Source organism: Danio aesculapii, chromosome 11 (genome assembly GCF_903798145.1).
Source record: "Danio aesculapii chromosome 11, fDanAes4.1, whole genome shotgun sequence".
Lineage (NCBI taxonomy): Eukaryota > Metazoa > Chordata > Actinopteri > Cypriniformes > Danionidae > Danio > Danio aesculapii.
The window spans coordinates 23,585,507-23,604,123 of NC_079445.1; the positions used below are offsets into that span (position 1 = coordinate 23,585,507).

The following is an 18,617-nucleotide window of genomic DNA, read 5'->3' on the forward strand; positions in this document are numbered from 1 at the left end:
AGGTTTGGCATGCTGTCCCGGGAGAGAACCCTGAGCTCGCAGATAGATGAGCCCAAGGTTCCCAACGATCAATGAGCATTAGGAGGGATGCGAAATCAGGAGTTTCTCGAGTGCCCCCTTTTGCTATGTATGCGTTAAGTGCTTGTGACTGTATTACGATTCACTTATGTACATGTTTTTAGACTGTGGGGAGGAAACCGGAGGACCCGGGGGAAACCCACGCAAACACAGGGAGAACATGCAAACTCCACGCAGGGAGTGCCGACTGGCTCAATTAGAACTTGAACCTGTGGCCTTCTTACTGCGAGGCAGCAGTGCTAACCACTGAGCCACCGTGTTGCCCGATCAAGAAAGAGGAGGAGGGAGAAGGGAAGGATGGGGGGGGTTTTTCCAAAAACGAAGATAAGGAATGAAGTTTAGGCAGGATATTTATAGTAGTTTTAGAATGATCTGATAGGCTAGCTAATGATTAGCAATGAGGATCAGCTGTAGTCAATCATATCACATGCTCCTCTCGAAATTAGTTTATGAAACTTCACTTAGAACAAAAATCCAAAAATCCTCGTCCATATTGCCGTTTTTTTACAGCATTTCAGAAAAACAGTCTCTGTCAAACCTAAAATGCATCATATGTCACCTGGGCGTGTGCACATTTTGCATCTGTGCTTGCAGTCTTCCAATCAGAGAGTGATTGTGGATAGCCTTGCTTCCATATTCAAAAGTTTGCATTTCAGTTTGTCTATACTGAAACTAAACATTACAAAACCAAAACGGGTTCTTTGGCCTTTTCAAAACACTCTGTTTTCATTTATCAAAGATACCGGGTGTAACCAACAAAATCAATGCGTTTTAAAATGTAGAGTAAATGGTACCTGTGTATAAAAATATTATCAGACATACTGTGAAAATGTTCTTGCTCTGTTAAACATTATTTGGGAAATATTTAAAAAAAGGAAAAAAAATTAAATGGGGGCTAATAATTCTGACTTCAACTATATATATATATATATATATATATATAATATATATATATATATATATATATATATATATATATATATATATATATATATATATGTATATATATATATATATATATATTCATATATATACTGCAGGTGCTTTACCTTAGGTGAGCTCATTGATCTGCGGAGTCCATAAACAGAGGGATCGGCGTATATACCTTCATCTCTGATTCGGGCTGGCCCTCGGTCAAACCTGGCGCTTGGTGATCGTGCAGGAGAGGCGAAGCTGTGTGGAGAGTACGGTCCCCCAGATGAGGATGAAGGAGAGCGCGGGACGGAGCGAGAGCGTGGCTGGATGGAGAGGCGTCTCATTGAGTTCTGTGCTGAGTCCAGCTGAGGATAATAGGACGGGGCCTGAGGTGCCATCATCCACTGAGGGTCGCGAGGCTGACCATATAGGGGACCGTCCCGCAGCGATCGCCTTCTCTCTTCCACAGTCCAGCGAGGAGATGGTCGGTTGTACGCAGCCGACATGGAGCAGATGCTTTCAGGACGGACACCGGGTGGGTAGAGTGGATATTCGTCCACATACGGAGCCCCGCCATACATGCCGTAATAGTCCGCTGGCATGCCCCGGTTTACTGTGTAGTACCTGGATGGACTGAGAAAGAGTGGGATTATAATTGATGAAATCTAAATAAGAGCTTAAATGGCACTGTTATGTCTTTTTTTCTTTTTCAATCTTTTATAACCTGTTTTAAGACATTTCAATTTGTTTTTAATCACTTTTTGTTATTTGTTTTTATGTTCTTGTACTTGTCTGTTTTATTCCAGTTTATGTAAAGCACTTTGAATTAACACTGTGTATGAAATGTGCTACATAAATGACCTTGCCTGGCCTAAATAATATTTTTATATTTAATATTATAACAGTTAATAATAGTTTAATAGTTGATTTAGTTAATAAGAGTAATATTTAATTGGTTATGGTTGGTAAGACTACTATAAACCAAAAAATTAAGCCAGCAAAAAATACTGTAAAATGCATCAAAATGTACAATTTTAAATGTAAATGAACTGTTTATGTAAATGCATACTGCATACAAACACATACATAAATATTTTATGCAATCTTTACACCATGTTTTTGTTTGTTTGTTTGTTTGTTTGCTAGCAAAAAATAATATTGTTAGAATGTTTCTAGCATGAATTAACACAATGATCTGTTCCAGGATAATTTCTAGGCTTTGCTGGTGAAAAGAAAATTAAACTCATAAAAGCATAGAACCGCTTGAGGATGCGAAAATGCCAAGCCAATTTAAATATTTAGGTGGAATCTAACAGAATTTAAGTAATATAATAAGTAAGGAATATTTGAAGACAGATATATTATAAAGTAATGCAAACTGGAGGTGGTACCAAAATCAATTAATTATATTATACTACTATTACCACACCTTATGGGGCAGCACAGTGGCGCAGTGGGTAGCACAATTGCCTCACAGGATGAAGGTCGCTGGTTTGAGCCACTGCTGGGTCAGTTGGCATTTATGTGCGGAGTTTGCATGTTCTCGCTGTGTTTGTGTGGGTTTCCTCTGGGTGCTCCGGTTTCCCCCACAAGTCCAAGTATGTGAATTGACTAAGCTAAAATTGTCCGTAGTGTATGTGTGTGTATGGATGTTTTCCATCCGCTGTGTAAAACATATGCTGGATAAGTTGGCGGTTCATTCCACCTAGATTAATAAAGGGACTAAGCCGGAAAAAAAGTAGTTTGTGGTCAAAAACTTTCATTGTCAACATGTTTTGACTGTTATAAGCTGTGTAATGGCTGAAATCCTTCAGCATACTCATATTTAACTAATGTGGTCAATATCTGCCTCACTGTGAAAACAAAAAGTTGACAATTTAAAATTGTAAGGCAACTTGCTGCTGAGCTTTTTCAGTTGACTCAACTTAAATCGAGTCAAGTGCAATTATTGGGTTAAAATTTGAGTCAATTCAAAAAGGCTGTAAGGGAAGTTGTCTTACAATTTTAAGTTGAGTCAATTTTTTTTACAGTGCTGGAACTAGATGAGCTGTGTGTGTAAGAAAATAATTGCACACCAAAGCCTGTTTACCAGCCAATCAGAATCAAGAAATCCCATAGTCTAATAATTAACAGTCCTGGTGAGAGGAGAAGAAGAACATTTATGCCGATTCTCTAGAGCTTACCTGCGTCCATCATCCTGAGGCGCCAATGCCCGCCGCTGGTTGACCCACTGCTGCAGCTGCGTCATGGAGCTCTTCCTCTGGGCGAGTCTCTCCGGTGCTGTCCTGGGTACAAATCCCCTGCGCATTACCACATTCTCATCCAGCGGCTCCCGCATGTCCCGCACATTCTCCTGCGACTGATATCTGGAACCATTGGGAGGACCATAGTTTCCCCAGCCGTTGGGGTGATGAGGCGCCAGGCCTCCTTTCTCCCCCATCCTGCCGTCTGTGTTTGGAGTAAGCGGGGTCACTGGGGTGCTGGGTGTGGTGTCTCTGGTCTCTAAACCGTTGAGCTCGTGTTTGACTGGCTCGTGGAGGTCTGGACTCTGGCCGTTGTTCTCTACGTGTGAGTTTTGCTCGAGCCGCTTGGCTACCATGTCGTTTGGGTCTGCTGCAGGGATGGGGTTCGATTTACTTCTGCAGCACAGCAGGAGAGAGAAAGACAAAACATCTGTGAGACACTGTCATAAAACAGAGTGGTGTCTTTGATCGGCTTGATGAAGAGTCGCCATTACTGTTGAATTCAGAGGAGCAGTCTTAAGGATGTGCTCTTGAATTCCATCTTTGATATTTGTTTAGGTGTTGCTTTGTGTGCACTTTCATTTTGTACTTCTTACACCAGAAGAATCATGCTTTTAAAGTGCTGTCCAAACACTTTTTTCTGTATGAAAGAATGTACTCTGTGGGTATAAAACATTTTGCTACAATTAGATTTTTATTTACAGATGTATTTGACTTTTTTTTAAACAATTATGAAAATGTATGTGCATTTTGTCATCAAAGACAAAAACAAAACAAACAAAAATACAACAAATCAATGTAACTAAATACTTAATTATCAATGCAGTACTATGAATAACAATTTAATTCTATAACAACAATAGCAACAGCTATTATTATTTTTTAATTATTATTATTACTACTACTACTACTACTACAATAAAATGACAACACAAAAATTTACGCTTAATGAATGCACATTACAAGCAACTCAAAATCCCAGAACTTGCAGAGGAGTTTGAGTGGATCATTTATTGCTTTTAGATTATAAATTCAAGAATTATCACTGTAATACTGCTGAATTTTAAGCTATTTCATAATAACAAATGTAATATAAAAAACAACAACAACAACAACATGAGGATGAGGATGATGATTATTATAAATTCTATTAATAATAGGGATTTTATTAGGGGATTAGATGCACTTTTGCATATACTTGTTTTTTTGCAAACTGGTCACATGATGAGCAATGGTCAATGATCACTGCTCCAATACCATTGAAGGGATAGTTTTCCCAAAAATGAAAATCTACTCCATGGATCCGTTCTTTGTACGTGGATTAAAGGGGTCACACACCAGAAGCGCCGCTCGGCCATACATTTCAGAATTCTAAACATAGGTTTCTATCAGGGTACACACACCAGTGCCACAAGTCGGCGGCTGTCCTCAGCGCCCAGCCACGACTCAGGACACTGTTCATTTTTCTGCTGCGCCATCTGATTAGTTTCATGTTAAATATCATGCGAATGTGCGCGTCGTGTGTGTGATACTTTTAACTGTCATGTGCGCGCCGTGTCGCTGCGCCGAGTGGCGCTTCTGGTGTGCGACCATCTTTACTCAGTTAGCTGGATTTGGATATTAACGATTTGACACGATCCAAGATCATTTGTTCTTCAAAACTCATCTGAGTTGTTGTCATAGCAACAGCCCTGGTAGCTCAAACCTGCTCGGGAGCAGGCTTATTTCATATAAACAGGATTAGATCGGGTCAGTTCAAGCAAAGACATTACTGAAAGTATGTACCGAATTCAGATATTTTCTTACAGTAGCAGTTATATACACTTGGGAAAATAGTAAATATAATGTTTTAACTATATATTTAAAAGTAAAAAAATATATATTAATAAAATTTATGCAATCTGCACTCCGAAATAGAAATACAAAGACTGCCACCTGGTGGTTTACAGAGGAAATTTATTGAAAATGTATAATTTATTGAACTTTTTTGATAGAAACGCGTACAATCGCTTTAGTACAATTTGTGTATAAGAATAGACGCACAATATGTGACTTTTTTTTTAAGGAATAATACATTTATGCAGTCATTCACATGTTTTGACAGCTAATATGTCGGTGATTTGATGCTTCACAAAAGTTGCAGACACCTATACCACTATCAAAATGCTTTTGTGATGCTAAATTAATTCAAACTATTTTTAAAATAAATTTTTTACACTGATCAAGAAACTGGCTACTATAATACTACTATGGCTACTTTAATAAAGAAAATCTGCTCTAACTGTAAAGCTAAATAAATTGCTAAATACTCTTAACAGATGAAAGTGTTAATCCTGCAGCCCAAAACAAAGTTGAAAAGTTATTGCGCATCATATTTAACAAACCGTTTCCTATGAAATTTATGTAACTTTGCTCACGTGGATAACTGGATATTAGATGATGTCATTACGCTGCTGGTACGAAGAACGGACCCCATGGCTGCATCCGAAATCACCCCTATACCCTCAAATAGTTCCCTATTTCAGGGAGCAGCTTTTTAGTGGTGTCCAAGACCATTGTGGACATTATGATTTCACTCAATCAATCCTACACTGCAAAGTAATAACCAGTCTACAACCCATGTGGAATCAACAGCTTAAAAAGCCCCATAATGCACTGTGAGAATTCATGTGCCAAATGAATTTCCACATTTGATCTCAAGATGGCATCTAAAGCACAATCCTCACACTGTGTGGCTCTTAAAATAAAATAAAATAAAATAAAATAAAATAAAATAAAATAAAATAAAAGTCACGTTTGTACTGTGTACATGACAGAAATTAAACGTCTTTGTTTAATTACTAATAGACAGCTCGCTAAGTATTAATTAACTATCACAGGGTCTCACCAAGAAGTTGAAAATCTAATCTGAGAGACTTATCCAGCAAATCTCAAACAAAATGGCATCCCTTCCAGTACACTGAGTAGTCAAATTCACTCTGTCATTTTCTTCAATCCTTCAAGTAAACTAATGTAAGGAATAATGAATGATGGTATAGGAAGCAATTCCAGATACAGCACATCTCTACTCATTTACTCTTTCTTATTTAATCTATTGAACAGTGTTGGAAACTGGCCGCCACTGACATGCACAATATGAATTTTAAAAACACTATGGATGTCAATGGCTTTCTTTTTCTTTTGTGTTCAACAGAATAAAGAAACACAAACAGGTTTGAAACAAGTGGAGGGTGAGTAAATGATGACAGAATTCATTTTAGCCCAATTATTTCAGCTTTTTGATGTCAAGCCTTTTATACATGCAAAACCAAGTTCTGTTGTTCTGAAATATATCTTTCATTACTTTTGTCTCATTTTCTTTTCATTAGTCTCTTAAGGCCTAATGTGTTTTTTTACAATAATATTTTATTTCTCTTTTCTATTCGGGCTTATTGGAACCTAATTAGAATAAAAATCTAAGTATCATCTTTTCATATGATGTACTTTTTGAGAAAAATTATGTCCATATATATGAACTCGTGGTCCGAATTTACTTCTTCCTAAATGTTTTTTAATGCATATATAACATAGCATTACTATGTTATATACTATCAGAGAGTAAAAACAAAATTTCTTCCCATTTTGGACAGTTAAAAATAGTGTTTGGGACATTTCATATGCGGCAAAACAGTTGCAGGATGACACCGTATGTCTGTAACAAATATAAAAACATTCAAAGTATTTTAAATAGCCACTTAAGAGCTAAAATGTGCTGTCCACGTATGTGGACACTCAAGCCCTAGGAGGTTAAACAATTGTATTTGTATTGCTTAAAGTGAAATATTAATCAAACTTCTTCTCTTGAGTGTTATATGCCTTGCATACTGATGAAGCATTTTTGCAGAAGTAGATGAAGCTGATAGAAATGCAAAGGCCTGATTGTCTAAAATTAACTTGAGCTCCGCAGCGAAATATCATTTGTGAGCAGAGCAGAGCAGAGATGGGTTGAAAATAAACACAGAATTTGCAGTTGAAAAGTCTTGTGCTTTTGACGTTGTGCAGAGAATTAGTTAAGAAAGAAGACGTATGTATGGGTGCGGCCAACGAAGGACTGGAAAATGATTGACAAGTGATGAATTTTACTTAACTCCACTTGTTAATATCAGCTGCATATACAAGCGCAAATCAGGAACTGAAAGTTGTTGCACACCTCCTGAATGTAATTCTTGCAGTGCATTGGGGATATCAGAATTCTGTGAATCGAATTATAAATTTGTACTTAATAAATTACTAATACTTTTGACATTAATCTCCGCCTTCTGAGTTTGTATTGAACACGCATGGAATTATAGAGCAATATTAAAATACTGTGTAAATAAGAGTGTGTTAGGGCTGAACAATATATCATTTGAGCATCGATATCGCAATGTGTGTATCTGCAATAGTCACATCGCAGATTCAATTATTTAATAAAGATTAAAAAATAAACAATAATAAATATGATAATTTTTTGATTATTTTACTTACTTTTTATACTTATATTTATACCGATTATTTATACATACTGATGGCCATGTTATTTTGATTGTTCAATTTCTGTATTGAATATTGTTAGACTAAAACATTAAAACACCATAATAACTTTATTATAATTTATGCAGATCCACTCCATAGAAAGTGACTTGATCATCCCAGTTGATCTTAATGAATGAAATCTTTCCAAATAGAGATATTCAAATCATCTGGTCAAGTTATATTCATATCGCAAGATATATTGCGGCAAAACAAAACATTGCAATGTCAGATTTTGTCAATATCCTGCAGGACTAGAGTATATTATCATAAATGTGTGTATGTGTGTGCGTGTGTACCTGGGTGTAGTTGGGATGTGGACCCTTGCAGCCTCACTCATGACTTGGATCCACTCCTCCTGCTCTTTCTGGCTGTCTGCACTGAAGTAATAAGTACGAGTTCCTGCGTGCTCAACCTGCAAACAGAACGCAATACTGCCCTTTAAATCCTCACTTTCCTCTTCCTCCTCCTCCTCTTCCTCTGTTTCGCACCACACCTGCAACAGAAAGAGAGAGAGAAAGAGAAAATTATGCACTGTCCTCCAGTCACTCTCATTGTGCAAGTGTGTGTAGCTGTAAACCTGATACCACACGAACAACAGAGCATGCAAAACACCCAGCAGAGCTCATGCAAAACACTGCACAGGTAAAACAGCCTGCATTATTATTTGGCATAATAGTGAGTTATTTCACTCAAAACAATATATTTTGTCATCATTTACTCACCCTCAGCAAATAAATAAATACATTTGTCCATCCACTGAAAATTCTGTTAACAACGGAGACCCAGAAAGGACGTGATGGTGGAGGAAAAAAATGTGTTCAAGAAAAAAAAACTGGGTGGGATAAAAAAAAACCCCAGAGTTAAAAGAAAATATATATTAAGTTTTTGTGTTCCCTCGCAAAACTGTTTTTCTACAAACACTTCCTCTTTACCTCATAAATGTCAACCTTCCCGATTTTGCCGGGATTCTCTTGTAATTAACCATTCTATCCGGCTAACATCCCATCATTAAGTATTTTCCTATATTTCTGATATTTTTAATCTTAAAAGCACGTTGAGATTAATATAAAAGCGCTCCGGACACCCTCCGTATGATAAACTGATCCCAGATCAGCTGCTGTACACGCTATTTAAAGTGTTATCAAACAAGTGAAGAGCAGCAAATGAATCTCTCGTTTGTTTGATAACAGAGGTGTCACTTTAAGAATGCACAGATCTATAATGAAAGCATTCGATTACTTTAGTAACTGTTTGTGCTCATTTAAGACCCAAATACTACATTGTCCTGCACTTTAGCTCTTCTTCAAATAGCGTGTACAGAAGCTGATCTGGGATCAGTTTATCATACGGAGCGCGTCCGTCAGTCAGCGCTTATACATGCATTCACTGATTCAGAGGTTGCATTCGAATGACGATGATCGACGAACAGCTTTAATGGAAGAAAGTCAATTTAGACATTTTATATTAATTTTAGTGTGCTTTCAAGATTAAAATATATCAGAAATATGAGAAAATAATTAATGACAAGATGATAGTGGGATAGAACGGTAAAATATGGTAGAATCCTGGCAAAAACGGCAGGGTTGATATGTATGAAGAGAACAGGAAGAGAACAGGGTTTTTTTTTCCTCTCACCCTTTTTTTTCTTCCACCCATTTTTCCACCACCATCACGTCCCTTCCGGGTCTCCGTAGTTCACCCTAATCTATGACACTTATGAAAAAGTTCATAAGAAGCTCAAAAAATAAATCCACCTACAGTAAGTGGTTTAATGCAAATCTTTTCAAGTGACACAATCTCTTTTTATAATGAACAGATTTAATTTAGATTTTAATGGGCATATATAAACATTGCAGCATTCAAATTATGGCATGAAAAACCAATGAGATTCAATTTTGTCTGTTACAAGGCATGTATTTGCATGTATTATTCACATGGCCTCTTAAAGAACCAATAAGGTTTGCTCTGGTGAGTGACGCTGGTGTGTTTGAACTTCTTTTTATGTTCAAGATTTGTTGTCATCCAATATGTCTTCAAAAGACTTGAATTAAATGTTTTACCTGAAATTGATACATTAAATACAAATATATATATATATATATATATTTGGATTTTATGAACATTTTGAAGCATCAATCATCAATTTTGGCTGAACAGACTTCAATGAGAGACAGGAATCACTCAGATTTAACAAAATCTGATATACATATAAAACATATTTTCTTTTGAAACAACTTAAAGGGATAGTTCACCCAAAAATAAAAATATGTTTACTATTTTTGCACCTTTAAGCAGTTCCAAATCTTTTTTTTTTAATCTGTTGAACGAAGAAAGCTGAAAATCAGTATCCATCATCTTTCATAGTAGCAAAAACAAATACAATGGAAGTCAATGGTTACCAGTTTCCAGCTTTCTTCAAAAATCTTCTTTTGTGTTCAACGGAAAAGGAAAGTAAAACAAATTTTGGAACAAGTGAAGGGTGAGTAAATGATGACGTTTTTGGTCTCTTTATGTCTTTTTTAAGAGCACACAAACAAACAAATCAGTCATGCAATGCCTTGATTTTTATTTAAAGTCATATCCATTAATTATTAATTAGGGAAAATGATGCAATACTTATTATAAAATGTTGGCTGGGACATGCAGATTAGATTCACAAATATAATAACTAAATGTACAAATATAATAATTAAATCAGGGGTGTCCAAACTCGGTCCTGTAGGGCCAGTGTCCTGCATAGTTTAGCTCTAACTTCCTTCAACACACTTGCCTGGAAGTTTTAGAATACCTAGAAAGAGCTCGATTAGCTGATTCAGGTGTGTTTAATTGGGGTTGGAACTAAAATACGCAGGACACAGGCCCTCCAGGACCGAGTTTGGGCCCCCCTGAATTACATTATTAACTGATCTATTGTGACCTATGGACTTACTTTCTCTAATTATGTCTCTAATAATAATAATTATTATTATTATATTTATGCAGGCATTTAAAGATACACATTTACTTCTGTCACCATAATCATGCTCATGGTAGAAACGCAAGCAGGTGAATCGGATCTTGTCATGCAGATGCAGGAGCAAAGAGAGGTGCTCGGAAATACCTACTAAACGTGGCTCAACGACACAATGGAGAAAAGTCACTCAGGGGCCCTCAGAGATATTGGAAACAGAGGAGAAAACACTACATAAGGATGACTAAACATAAAGAAGCAGGTGGGCTTGATGTGGACAAGTTTATAGTAAAAGAGTGATCATAGTGTGTGTATTAGCATCCTGGGAAAAAAATTGCAGTTAGTAGAAATGTGAATTTGCTCTGAGAATTCAAATATTAAAAAACTTGAAAATGTAGCTTGAAAATGTAAAACCTTTGTGTGAATACATAAAGCTAGACAGAATAACATGTTTGGAAACACTGCAGTAAAACAAATTCACCACACGGGGGCAATAGAGAATAATATAGTGTAAACTGTGGGAAACTGTTTTGTTGTGAGCCAAGTTAAACAGTACATTGATTGTTTTGATTCACTGTAAACAACCACAAAGAAATTACTAAATAAAGATGTTTATGTTCATGTTAATTACTTAATATCAATAAAAATATGTTTACAAAAGAAATAATAGATTTTTTTTTTCGAAAACAATGTAAAAATTCATTATTATTATTATTATTATTATTATTATTATTATTATTATTGTTATTATTATTATTATTATTATTATTATTATTATTATTATTATTATTATTACTATTAATAATAATAATATTTTAGTAGTAGAAGTAGTAGTAGTGGTATTACTACTACTACTACAACTACAACTACTACTAATAATAATAATAATATTAATAATAATAATAATAGTAATAAAATAGAATATATTTTACTCCAACTGTTTATTTTTACAAAGAACACATCCATTTTCAAATCAAATTCTTATCAATTATATTACTGTATCCATGTATGACATAACAACCTAAAACAAATACACATAAAACACTAGTACACATTATAACAACACAATAAATACAAGAAATTACTACAGAAACATTTTCAATACCAACATTCAAAGTATTTGTTGACCTTTTGTCATTTCAATGGCATTTATTGCTAATAAGCTCATGACACAACCTCTTATTACTATAACAGTCATGAGCGTTTGATGAAACATACAGGGTGTGTTTTTCAAACGATGCCACCTGACACTGACTGGAAGCTATAATAACCTAACCATAAAAATATAATGCTGTAATTAAGCATTTTCACCAGTGCCAATCCTTTCAATTAGCCTTTTAAACAATGATAAACTTCACTACTAGTCATCGCAGGGTGTGCCAACAACAGTTTCATACCATTTAATAGTTAACCGTTTCATAGGACAGTTAGCTAAACCTGTTGAGCAGGGTATGTTTATGCTACTATACATTACAGTACAGAATTTACAGTACAAATGTACATATATGTGACCCTAGACCACAGTCTTATGTTGGTAGGAACAGCCAAAAATTCTCAAAAAGTCCAAATTATCGACATAATAAACATTTTTTTGTAACTCATGAATAACAAGTGTTCTGCTTCATTTTCAATGGTGGCCGAGAGAGCTCAAATGCACTGCAAGCTAAAAAAAACACACTCAGAAACATGCAAGCACAGAAACACTCTCCAAATAGTGCAGACTACAATGGAAATGTGTTAGAGGACCCCAAAAATAAAAAAAAATCCAACTGCTTTTTGTTTTATTGTGGTCTGAGATCTGAAAGGTGAGTTTTTTGATTCCTTTATCCTCCCAGTTCCTCGTTGTTTAAATATTTTTAGCTCTAATAATCTGACGAATTGTGCAATTAACATTAAAACATTAGTCGGGTTTGTCACTTTTGTTGTCCCCTGACACATTTATATTGTGGGAATTTGTTTTGTAAAATTGATGAAGATGTTTTCTCAGTTTGTTAATATTAATTTCTATGTAAATTTTCTTGACTTGTAGTTTATTTGAGCTTTTTCTGAGACCATATTTTTCTGATTTTGTTTTTTTTTTTTCCTTACTTTTTTCCACGTTTTTTTAAATTCCATTATAATTTATGTTAAAAATTGTACTTTACACTTTAACATTATTTTTATTGACATTATTAATAGTTTGAAACCAAATACTGCACAGAAGAAACAATACAAATAAATAATAAATAAAAGAAAAAGAACTGGCAGCTCATTACTGGGTTTTATTTTCATTTTTGTTTTGTTTTGTTCTGTGTTGCTCTGTTTTGCTCTGTACTGTCCTGTCCTGCGTTGCTTTGCCTTGCTTTGCCTTGTTTTGCCTTGTTTTGTTTAGCCTTGTTTTGTTTTGCCTTGTTTTGTTTTGTTTTGCCTTGTTTTGTTTTGTTTTGCCTTGTTTTGTTTTGTTTTGTTTTGTTTTGTTTTGTTTTGTTTTGTTTTGCTTTGCTTTGCTTTGCTTTGCTTTGCTTTGCTTTGCTTTGTTTTGTTTTGTTTTGCATTGCATTGCATTGTTTAGTTTAGTTTAGTTTAGTTTAGTTTAGTTTAGTTTAGTTTAGTTTAGTTTAGTTTAGTTTAGTTTAGTTTAGTTTAGTTTCGCTTCACGTTGCTTTATTTTGTTTCATTTCATTTTGTTTCGTTTCCCTTTGTTTTGCTCTGTCCTGTCCTGTCCTGTCTTTGTTTTGTTTTGTTTTGTTTTGTTTTGTTTTGTTTTGTTTTGTTTTGTTTTGTTTTGTTTTGTTTTGTTACATGAGCAACCCAGACAATATATCAGGTTGAAGTACTAAAAAACTCAATAAAATTATATTTTAAACTTTTCAGAACAAATAAAAAGTTGCTGGAGTACAGATCACAATAATAATGCAATCCATAGTGCACTAACAAAAAGTATCAGATTGAAACTCAGTATCAGTAGGCACTCAATGTTAAATTACTCAAATCTGACAAAAAAAAAAATGATCAGGACATCTCTAATCAAAGCACTAATTTCCTGTCTACTCACTGCTTTTTGTTTGCATGCTTTAAATTCTTCTGAAGCTGATATGATCAAGTGTGTCACACAAGTGTGTCACGAAGAAGAGTACCAAAACAAAAGTTTGCCCTAAGTTTTGCCATTCGCATTGCGGAGGTTGAACGACCTACATAAATCTGGCACAAAATCTGTCGCAAGTCCTTCTCGTACCTTCGTACCTGCCAAAAGAGAGCCTTGTTTGGTTTGATTGAACCTCTCCCTGAGGAAACTGTCAAACCCTCCTGCGCTATTGATTCATTTCAGGGCTTGGCAAGAATCTGTGCTTACTGTTTGCATTTGATTTTATAGAGAAGCCATTGTTCCTGTGCATGCGGATTATTACTAAATGACCCTGAGCTGGCATTTTTATAGGTTTGTTTAACTTTAACGCAGCATTTAAACCTTCATTATAGTTTAACCAACCTTCAAATGCATCTTTAAAGGGATAGTTCACCCAAAATTGAAATGTACTCTTTGTTTACTCACTGTCATATATTGTACTTTTTATTTACACACCATCAAGTTGTTCCAAACACAAAAGAGGATATTTTAAAAGAATTTGGAATCAGGGAGCCACTAACTTCTATAGTTTCCAAATTTTTAATAAATAAATAAATAATAAAACAAACAAACTCCTTCAGTTAAATTCAGTCTCACAGATAACCACAGCATTAAATACAGACATTTAAAATATCTTCTTTTGGGTTGAACGGACAAAAAAATGGAAGATGGGTACGGAATTAGTATTTTTGTGTAGTGTCCCTTTAAGAAAAGAAATCAAGTGCAGCAGTCAAAGGTGTTCAGCAGAATGTAAAAAGTATTTGACGTTATTTTGTGAGGAAGCATGACAAGTCAACCCTGTTAAACTGAAATGACATGATTTATTTGGTGCTAATTTGTCAAGCTGTCACTAATAGAATGATTCTTAGTGTTAATATTATAATGTGAAAAGGTAACATGAAGCTCATAGGTTTTCTCCATGAGCAGTCAATTATAATGTCATAGTGTAGTCGTGGGATGCTGTTATTCAGAGATATTTGACTACTAAATGACTTACTGTTGAAGACTGTTTAATCAGAAAGTATTTGGAAGAGGAATGTAATAAACTTTAACATGCCATCCTCTTAAAGAGACCGTTCATTCTCATTTATTCAACATTTAGTGAGTCAACATTTATTCAATTGCACCAATGCATTTAAAATCTTATAAAAAAATGCATTTAACAAATATGAATTTACATAAATGTAATTCATTCATTCATTTTCTTTTCGGCTTAGTCCCTTTATTAATCTGGGCTCGCCACAGCAGAATGAACTGCCAACTTATCCAGCATATGTTTTATGCAGCGGATGCCCTTACAGCTGCAACCCATCACTGACAAACATCCACTCACACTCATTCACACACATACACTACGGACAGTTTTAGCTTACCCAATTCACCTATACCACATGTCTTTGGACCTGTGGGGGAAACCAAAGCACCCGGAGGGAACTCATGCGAACATGGGGAGAACATGCAAACTCCACACATATACGCCAACTGACCCAGCTAAGGCTTGAACCAGCAACATTCTTGCTGTGAGGTGATCGTGCTACCCACTGCACCACTATGACACCCAATAAACGTAATAAAATATGCTAAATAAACTAAATTGATTAAAATGTAATAAAATAAGCAATATCTGAAATAAAATAAAATGATATAGTTAACAAATAACAATACAGTTATAAATAAAAATGTAAAAATATAGTTTTAATATAAGTATGTTTTTAAAAGGTAAACATAAAATAAAATAATCTAAACTCTACCTTTTATGTTCCACAAAAGAAAAACATGTTTGGAACTACACAAGACAAAGTAAATGTTGACATAATTATCATATTTTGGTGAACTATCACATTACATAGGCCTTTTTGCAGTATAAACTGGTTTCGGTGATACTGCAATGCTTGTGGATCATTTTCTGAAAGGTGCATTGAAGCTGCCAGAATCCACACACACTCTAAAGTCACAGTATAGTGTTACACATCAGACTGATCTGTCTTAACAAACCACCTATTAACCACCACAGTACTTCACTACCTTAAAGTAACAAGCATGGGTGACTCTTTTTCTTCCTCATAATTCTGGGAGAAGAAATGACCTCCCTCTCACAGTGTGTCAGAGCAGGACTATATTTAGTCAAGCCTTAATTATGACCTATTTGTGAATGCCTGTCTTCGCTGGCCTTGGAAGTGAAACATCTCACATAAAATAATAAAAAGTACAAAAGAAATGGAAAAGGTAATAATAATTATTAGTATTAAATAGTTAAAAATTGAAGAGTTAATCAGATAAAAATAAAATATTAAAATGATAAAATATGTTTAAATTAAATAATAGGAAAATCAAATATGAGAAAACATTCAGAAGATACTGATCTCTTATAAAGCCACTTTGATGTTTAGTGAAATATTAAAACACCTTAAAAATGAAAAATTACTTTTAAAAAATAAAATATATTAAGATTAAAGAAAAACATTCAATACAAAATAAAATGTAATGAATTTTAATGTCATTAAATGTAATACATTTTTTTCATGTGAACATTATTAGCGGAATTATTAGCCCCTTTAATTTTCGTTTTCTTTTTAAATATTTCCCAAATGATGTTTAACAGAGCAAGGAAATTTTCACAGTATGTCTGATAACATTTTTTCTTTCAGAGAAAGTCCTTTTTTTTTTATTTCGGCTAGAATAAAAGCAGTTTTTAATTTTTTAAAAAACATTTTAAGGTCAAAATTATTAGCCCCTTTAAGCTATAATTTTTTCAATAGTCAACAGAACAAACCATAATTATACAATGACTTGCCTAATTACCCTAACCTGCCTAGTTAACCTAAATAACCTAGTTAAGCCTTTAAATGTCACTTTAAGCTGTATAGAAGTGTCTTGAAAAACATCTAGTCAATTATTATTTACTGTCATCATGACAAAGATAAAATAAATCAGTTATTAGAAATGAGCTATTAAAACTGTTATGTTTAGAAATTTGTTGAAAGAAATCTTCTCTCCTTTAAACAGAACTTGGGGGATAAAATAAACAGGGGGGCTGATAATTCTGACTTCAACTGTATATATAAACAAAGTCTTCAATCTGACCTAATTGTAAATGTCTGTCATCTCAAATATCACACATAGTTCTCTCAGGAGCTCAATATCATCTTCAGCAATACCACGTGCTCAGTTAGACTCAAACAAAAGATCACTTTTATGTATCTAGCCTGAGGAAATAAGCCTACGCTTGAGAAAACCCGGAAAATATCTATTATCATCATGCTCTGTGTGGGATCTCATACTGTAATGGCGCTTGTTTAGTGCATTTGCTGATGAAAGTGATGGAAACACAGCAGACTGGCAGATCATCTGATAAAACTCACAGTCATTTGGCTTTTTATTGCTCATAAAAGAAGGTCAAGCTGTACAGTCTTCTGCTAGATCGAGTGCTTATTAAAAATATTTTATTTTCAGGCCTGATCCAGACAGTACATCTCATAGTGGTGATAGAGGACTGTGTTTACACTATAGACTTGAGGGTCGAATGCCCCAAAGGGTCGGTTTATTGTCATTAATGTTAGATAATTTATCCAAACTGCAAGAAAGAAAGTCAGTGCAGGTTATGTCCTTTGACTATGAGATTTCACTACTTGGTTTTCACAGCACAATATTTTAGCATGGTGCTATGATTTAGAGGGGATTTGTTCTTTTTTTGTTGTTGTTTTGGTGAATCCCTTTCTGACCTACACTGTAAAATATATTTGTTAATGAACAGTTTTCCGTATGGGGCGGCACGGTGGCTCAGTTGTTAGCACTGTCGCCTCACAGCAAGAAGTTTGCTGGTTCGAGTAGTGGCTGGCTCCTGCAGAGGCCGGTTGTATTCTGCTGTAGACCTACACAGACCTGCGTTTGCAGCAGATTGCCACCCTTTATCAGATTAAGTCACTGCTAGTGTGAATGAGGCATAAAACATATGCTAGAATAGCTGGCGGTTCATTTCATTTCACTGTTCTATGCTTTTGAATTGCATTATGTGATCTTTATCTTTTCTCCAAAAGCTTTTAATGTTAACAAAAAAAGTGACTTTTGTTGACACTTTTAATAGTAGAAGTGATATATTATCTGTGTTTCTGTGTAAGTTATGGTACAAAAACCTGATAATAAACCGCCAGTACTTTTTATTTTACAGACTTTTACAGACAGAATTTCTCTCTATATTATTTCTTACACAATATCCACAGTAAAAGTCACTTAGTTAATCTGCAGTGTTGAATTTTCAACATCAAATATCGACAGAGTAGAGATCAAGGTCCTTTAAAGCAATTCACAAGTGAAGATAAACAGAAAACACCATGTGAACTACAAAATACAGAACCAGTTAATTAAGGAATATTTTTAGGTGACAATAAAATGAAATGAAATAAAATGGTTTGGGGCCCAATTGTTTTTCATTGTTTGTATATTATTACCCAATAAAGAAATTATTAATTAAATTATTTTTAAACAGTAAAATATAAAATATAACAACAAAATCCATAATATCCAGTTGAAGTTAGAATTATTAGCCCCCCTTTGATTTTTTTCTTTCTTTTTTAAATATTTCCCAAATGATGTTTATCAGAGCAAGGAAATTTTCACAGTATGTCTGATAATATTTTTCTTCTGAAGAAAGTATTATTTGCTTTATTTCGGCTAGAATAAAAGCAGTTTTTAATTTTTTAAAAGCCATTTTAAGGTCAATATTATTTGCCCCTTTAAGCTATTTTTTGATAGTCTACAGAACAAACCATTGTTA

The 18,617-nt window shown here is 34.5% G+C and overlaps 1 protein-coding gene across 7 annotated transcripts in view; it reads right to left on the bottom strand.

The window, feature by feature from the left end:
• The window catches only part of plekha6 (pleckstrin homology domain containing, family A member 6), a 179,336-nt gene that overhangs the window by 39,169 nt on the left and 121,550 nt on the right, over positions 1-18,617 (bottom strand). For 6 of the 7 annotated variants that reach the window (XM_056468258.1, XM_056468256.1, XM_056468255.1 and 3 more), the window contains 3 exons: positions 8,087-8,283; positions 3,177-3,632; positions 1,128-1,626 (listed from right to left, as the gene is read on the bottom strand). In XM_056468258.1, coding sequence (XP_056324233.1) covers positions 1,128-1,626; positions 3,177-3,632; positions 8,087-8,283 — 1,152 coding nt within the window. The remainder of the gene's footprint in view (positions 1-1,127; positions 1,627-3,176; positions 3,633-8,086; positions 8,284-18,617) is intronic. The other variant, XM_056468260.1, reaches the window with a different exon arrangement.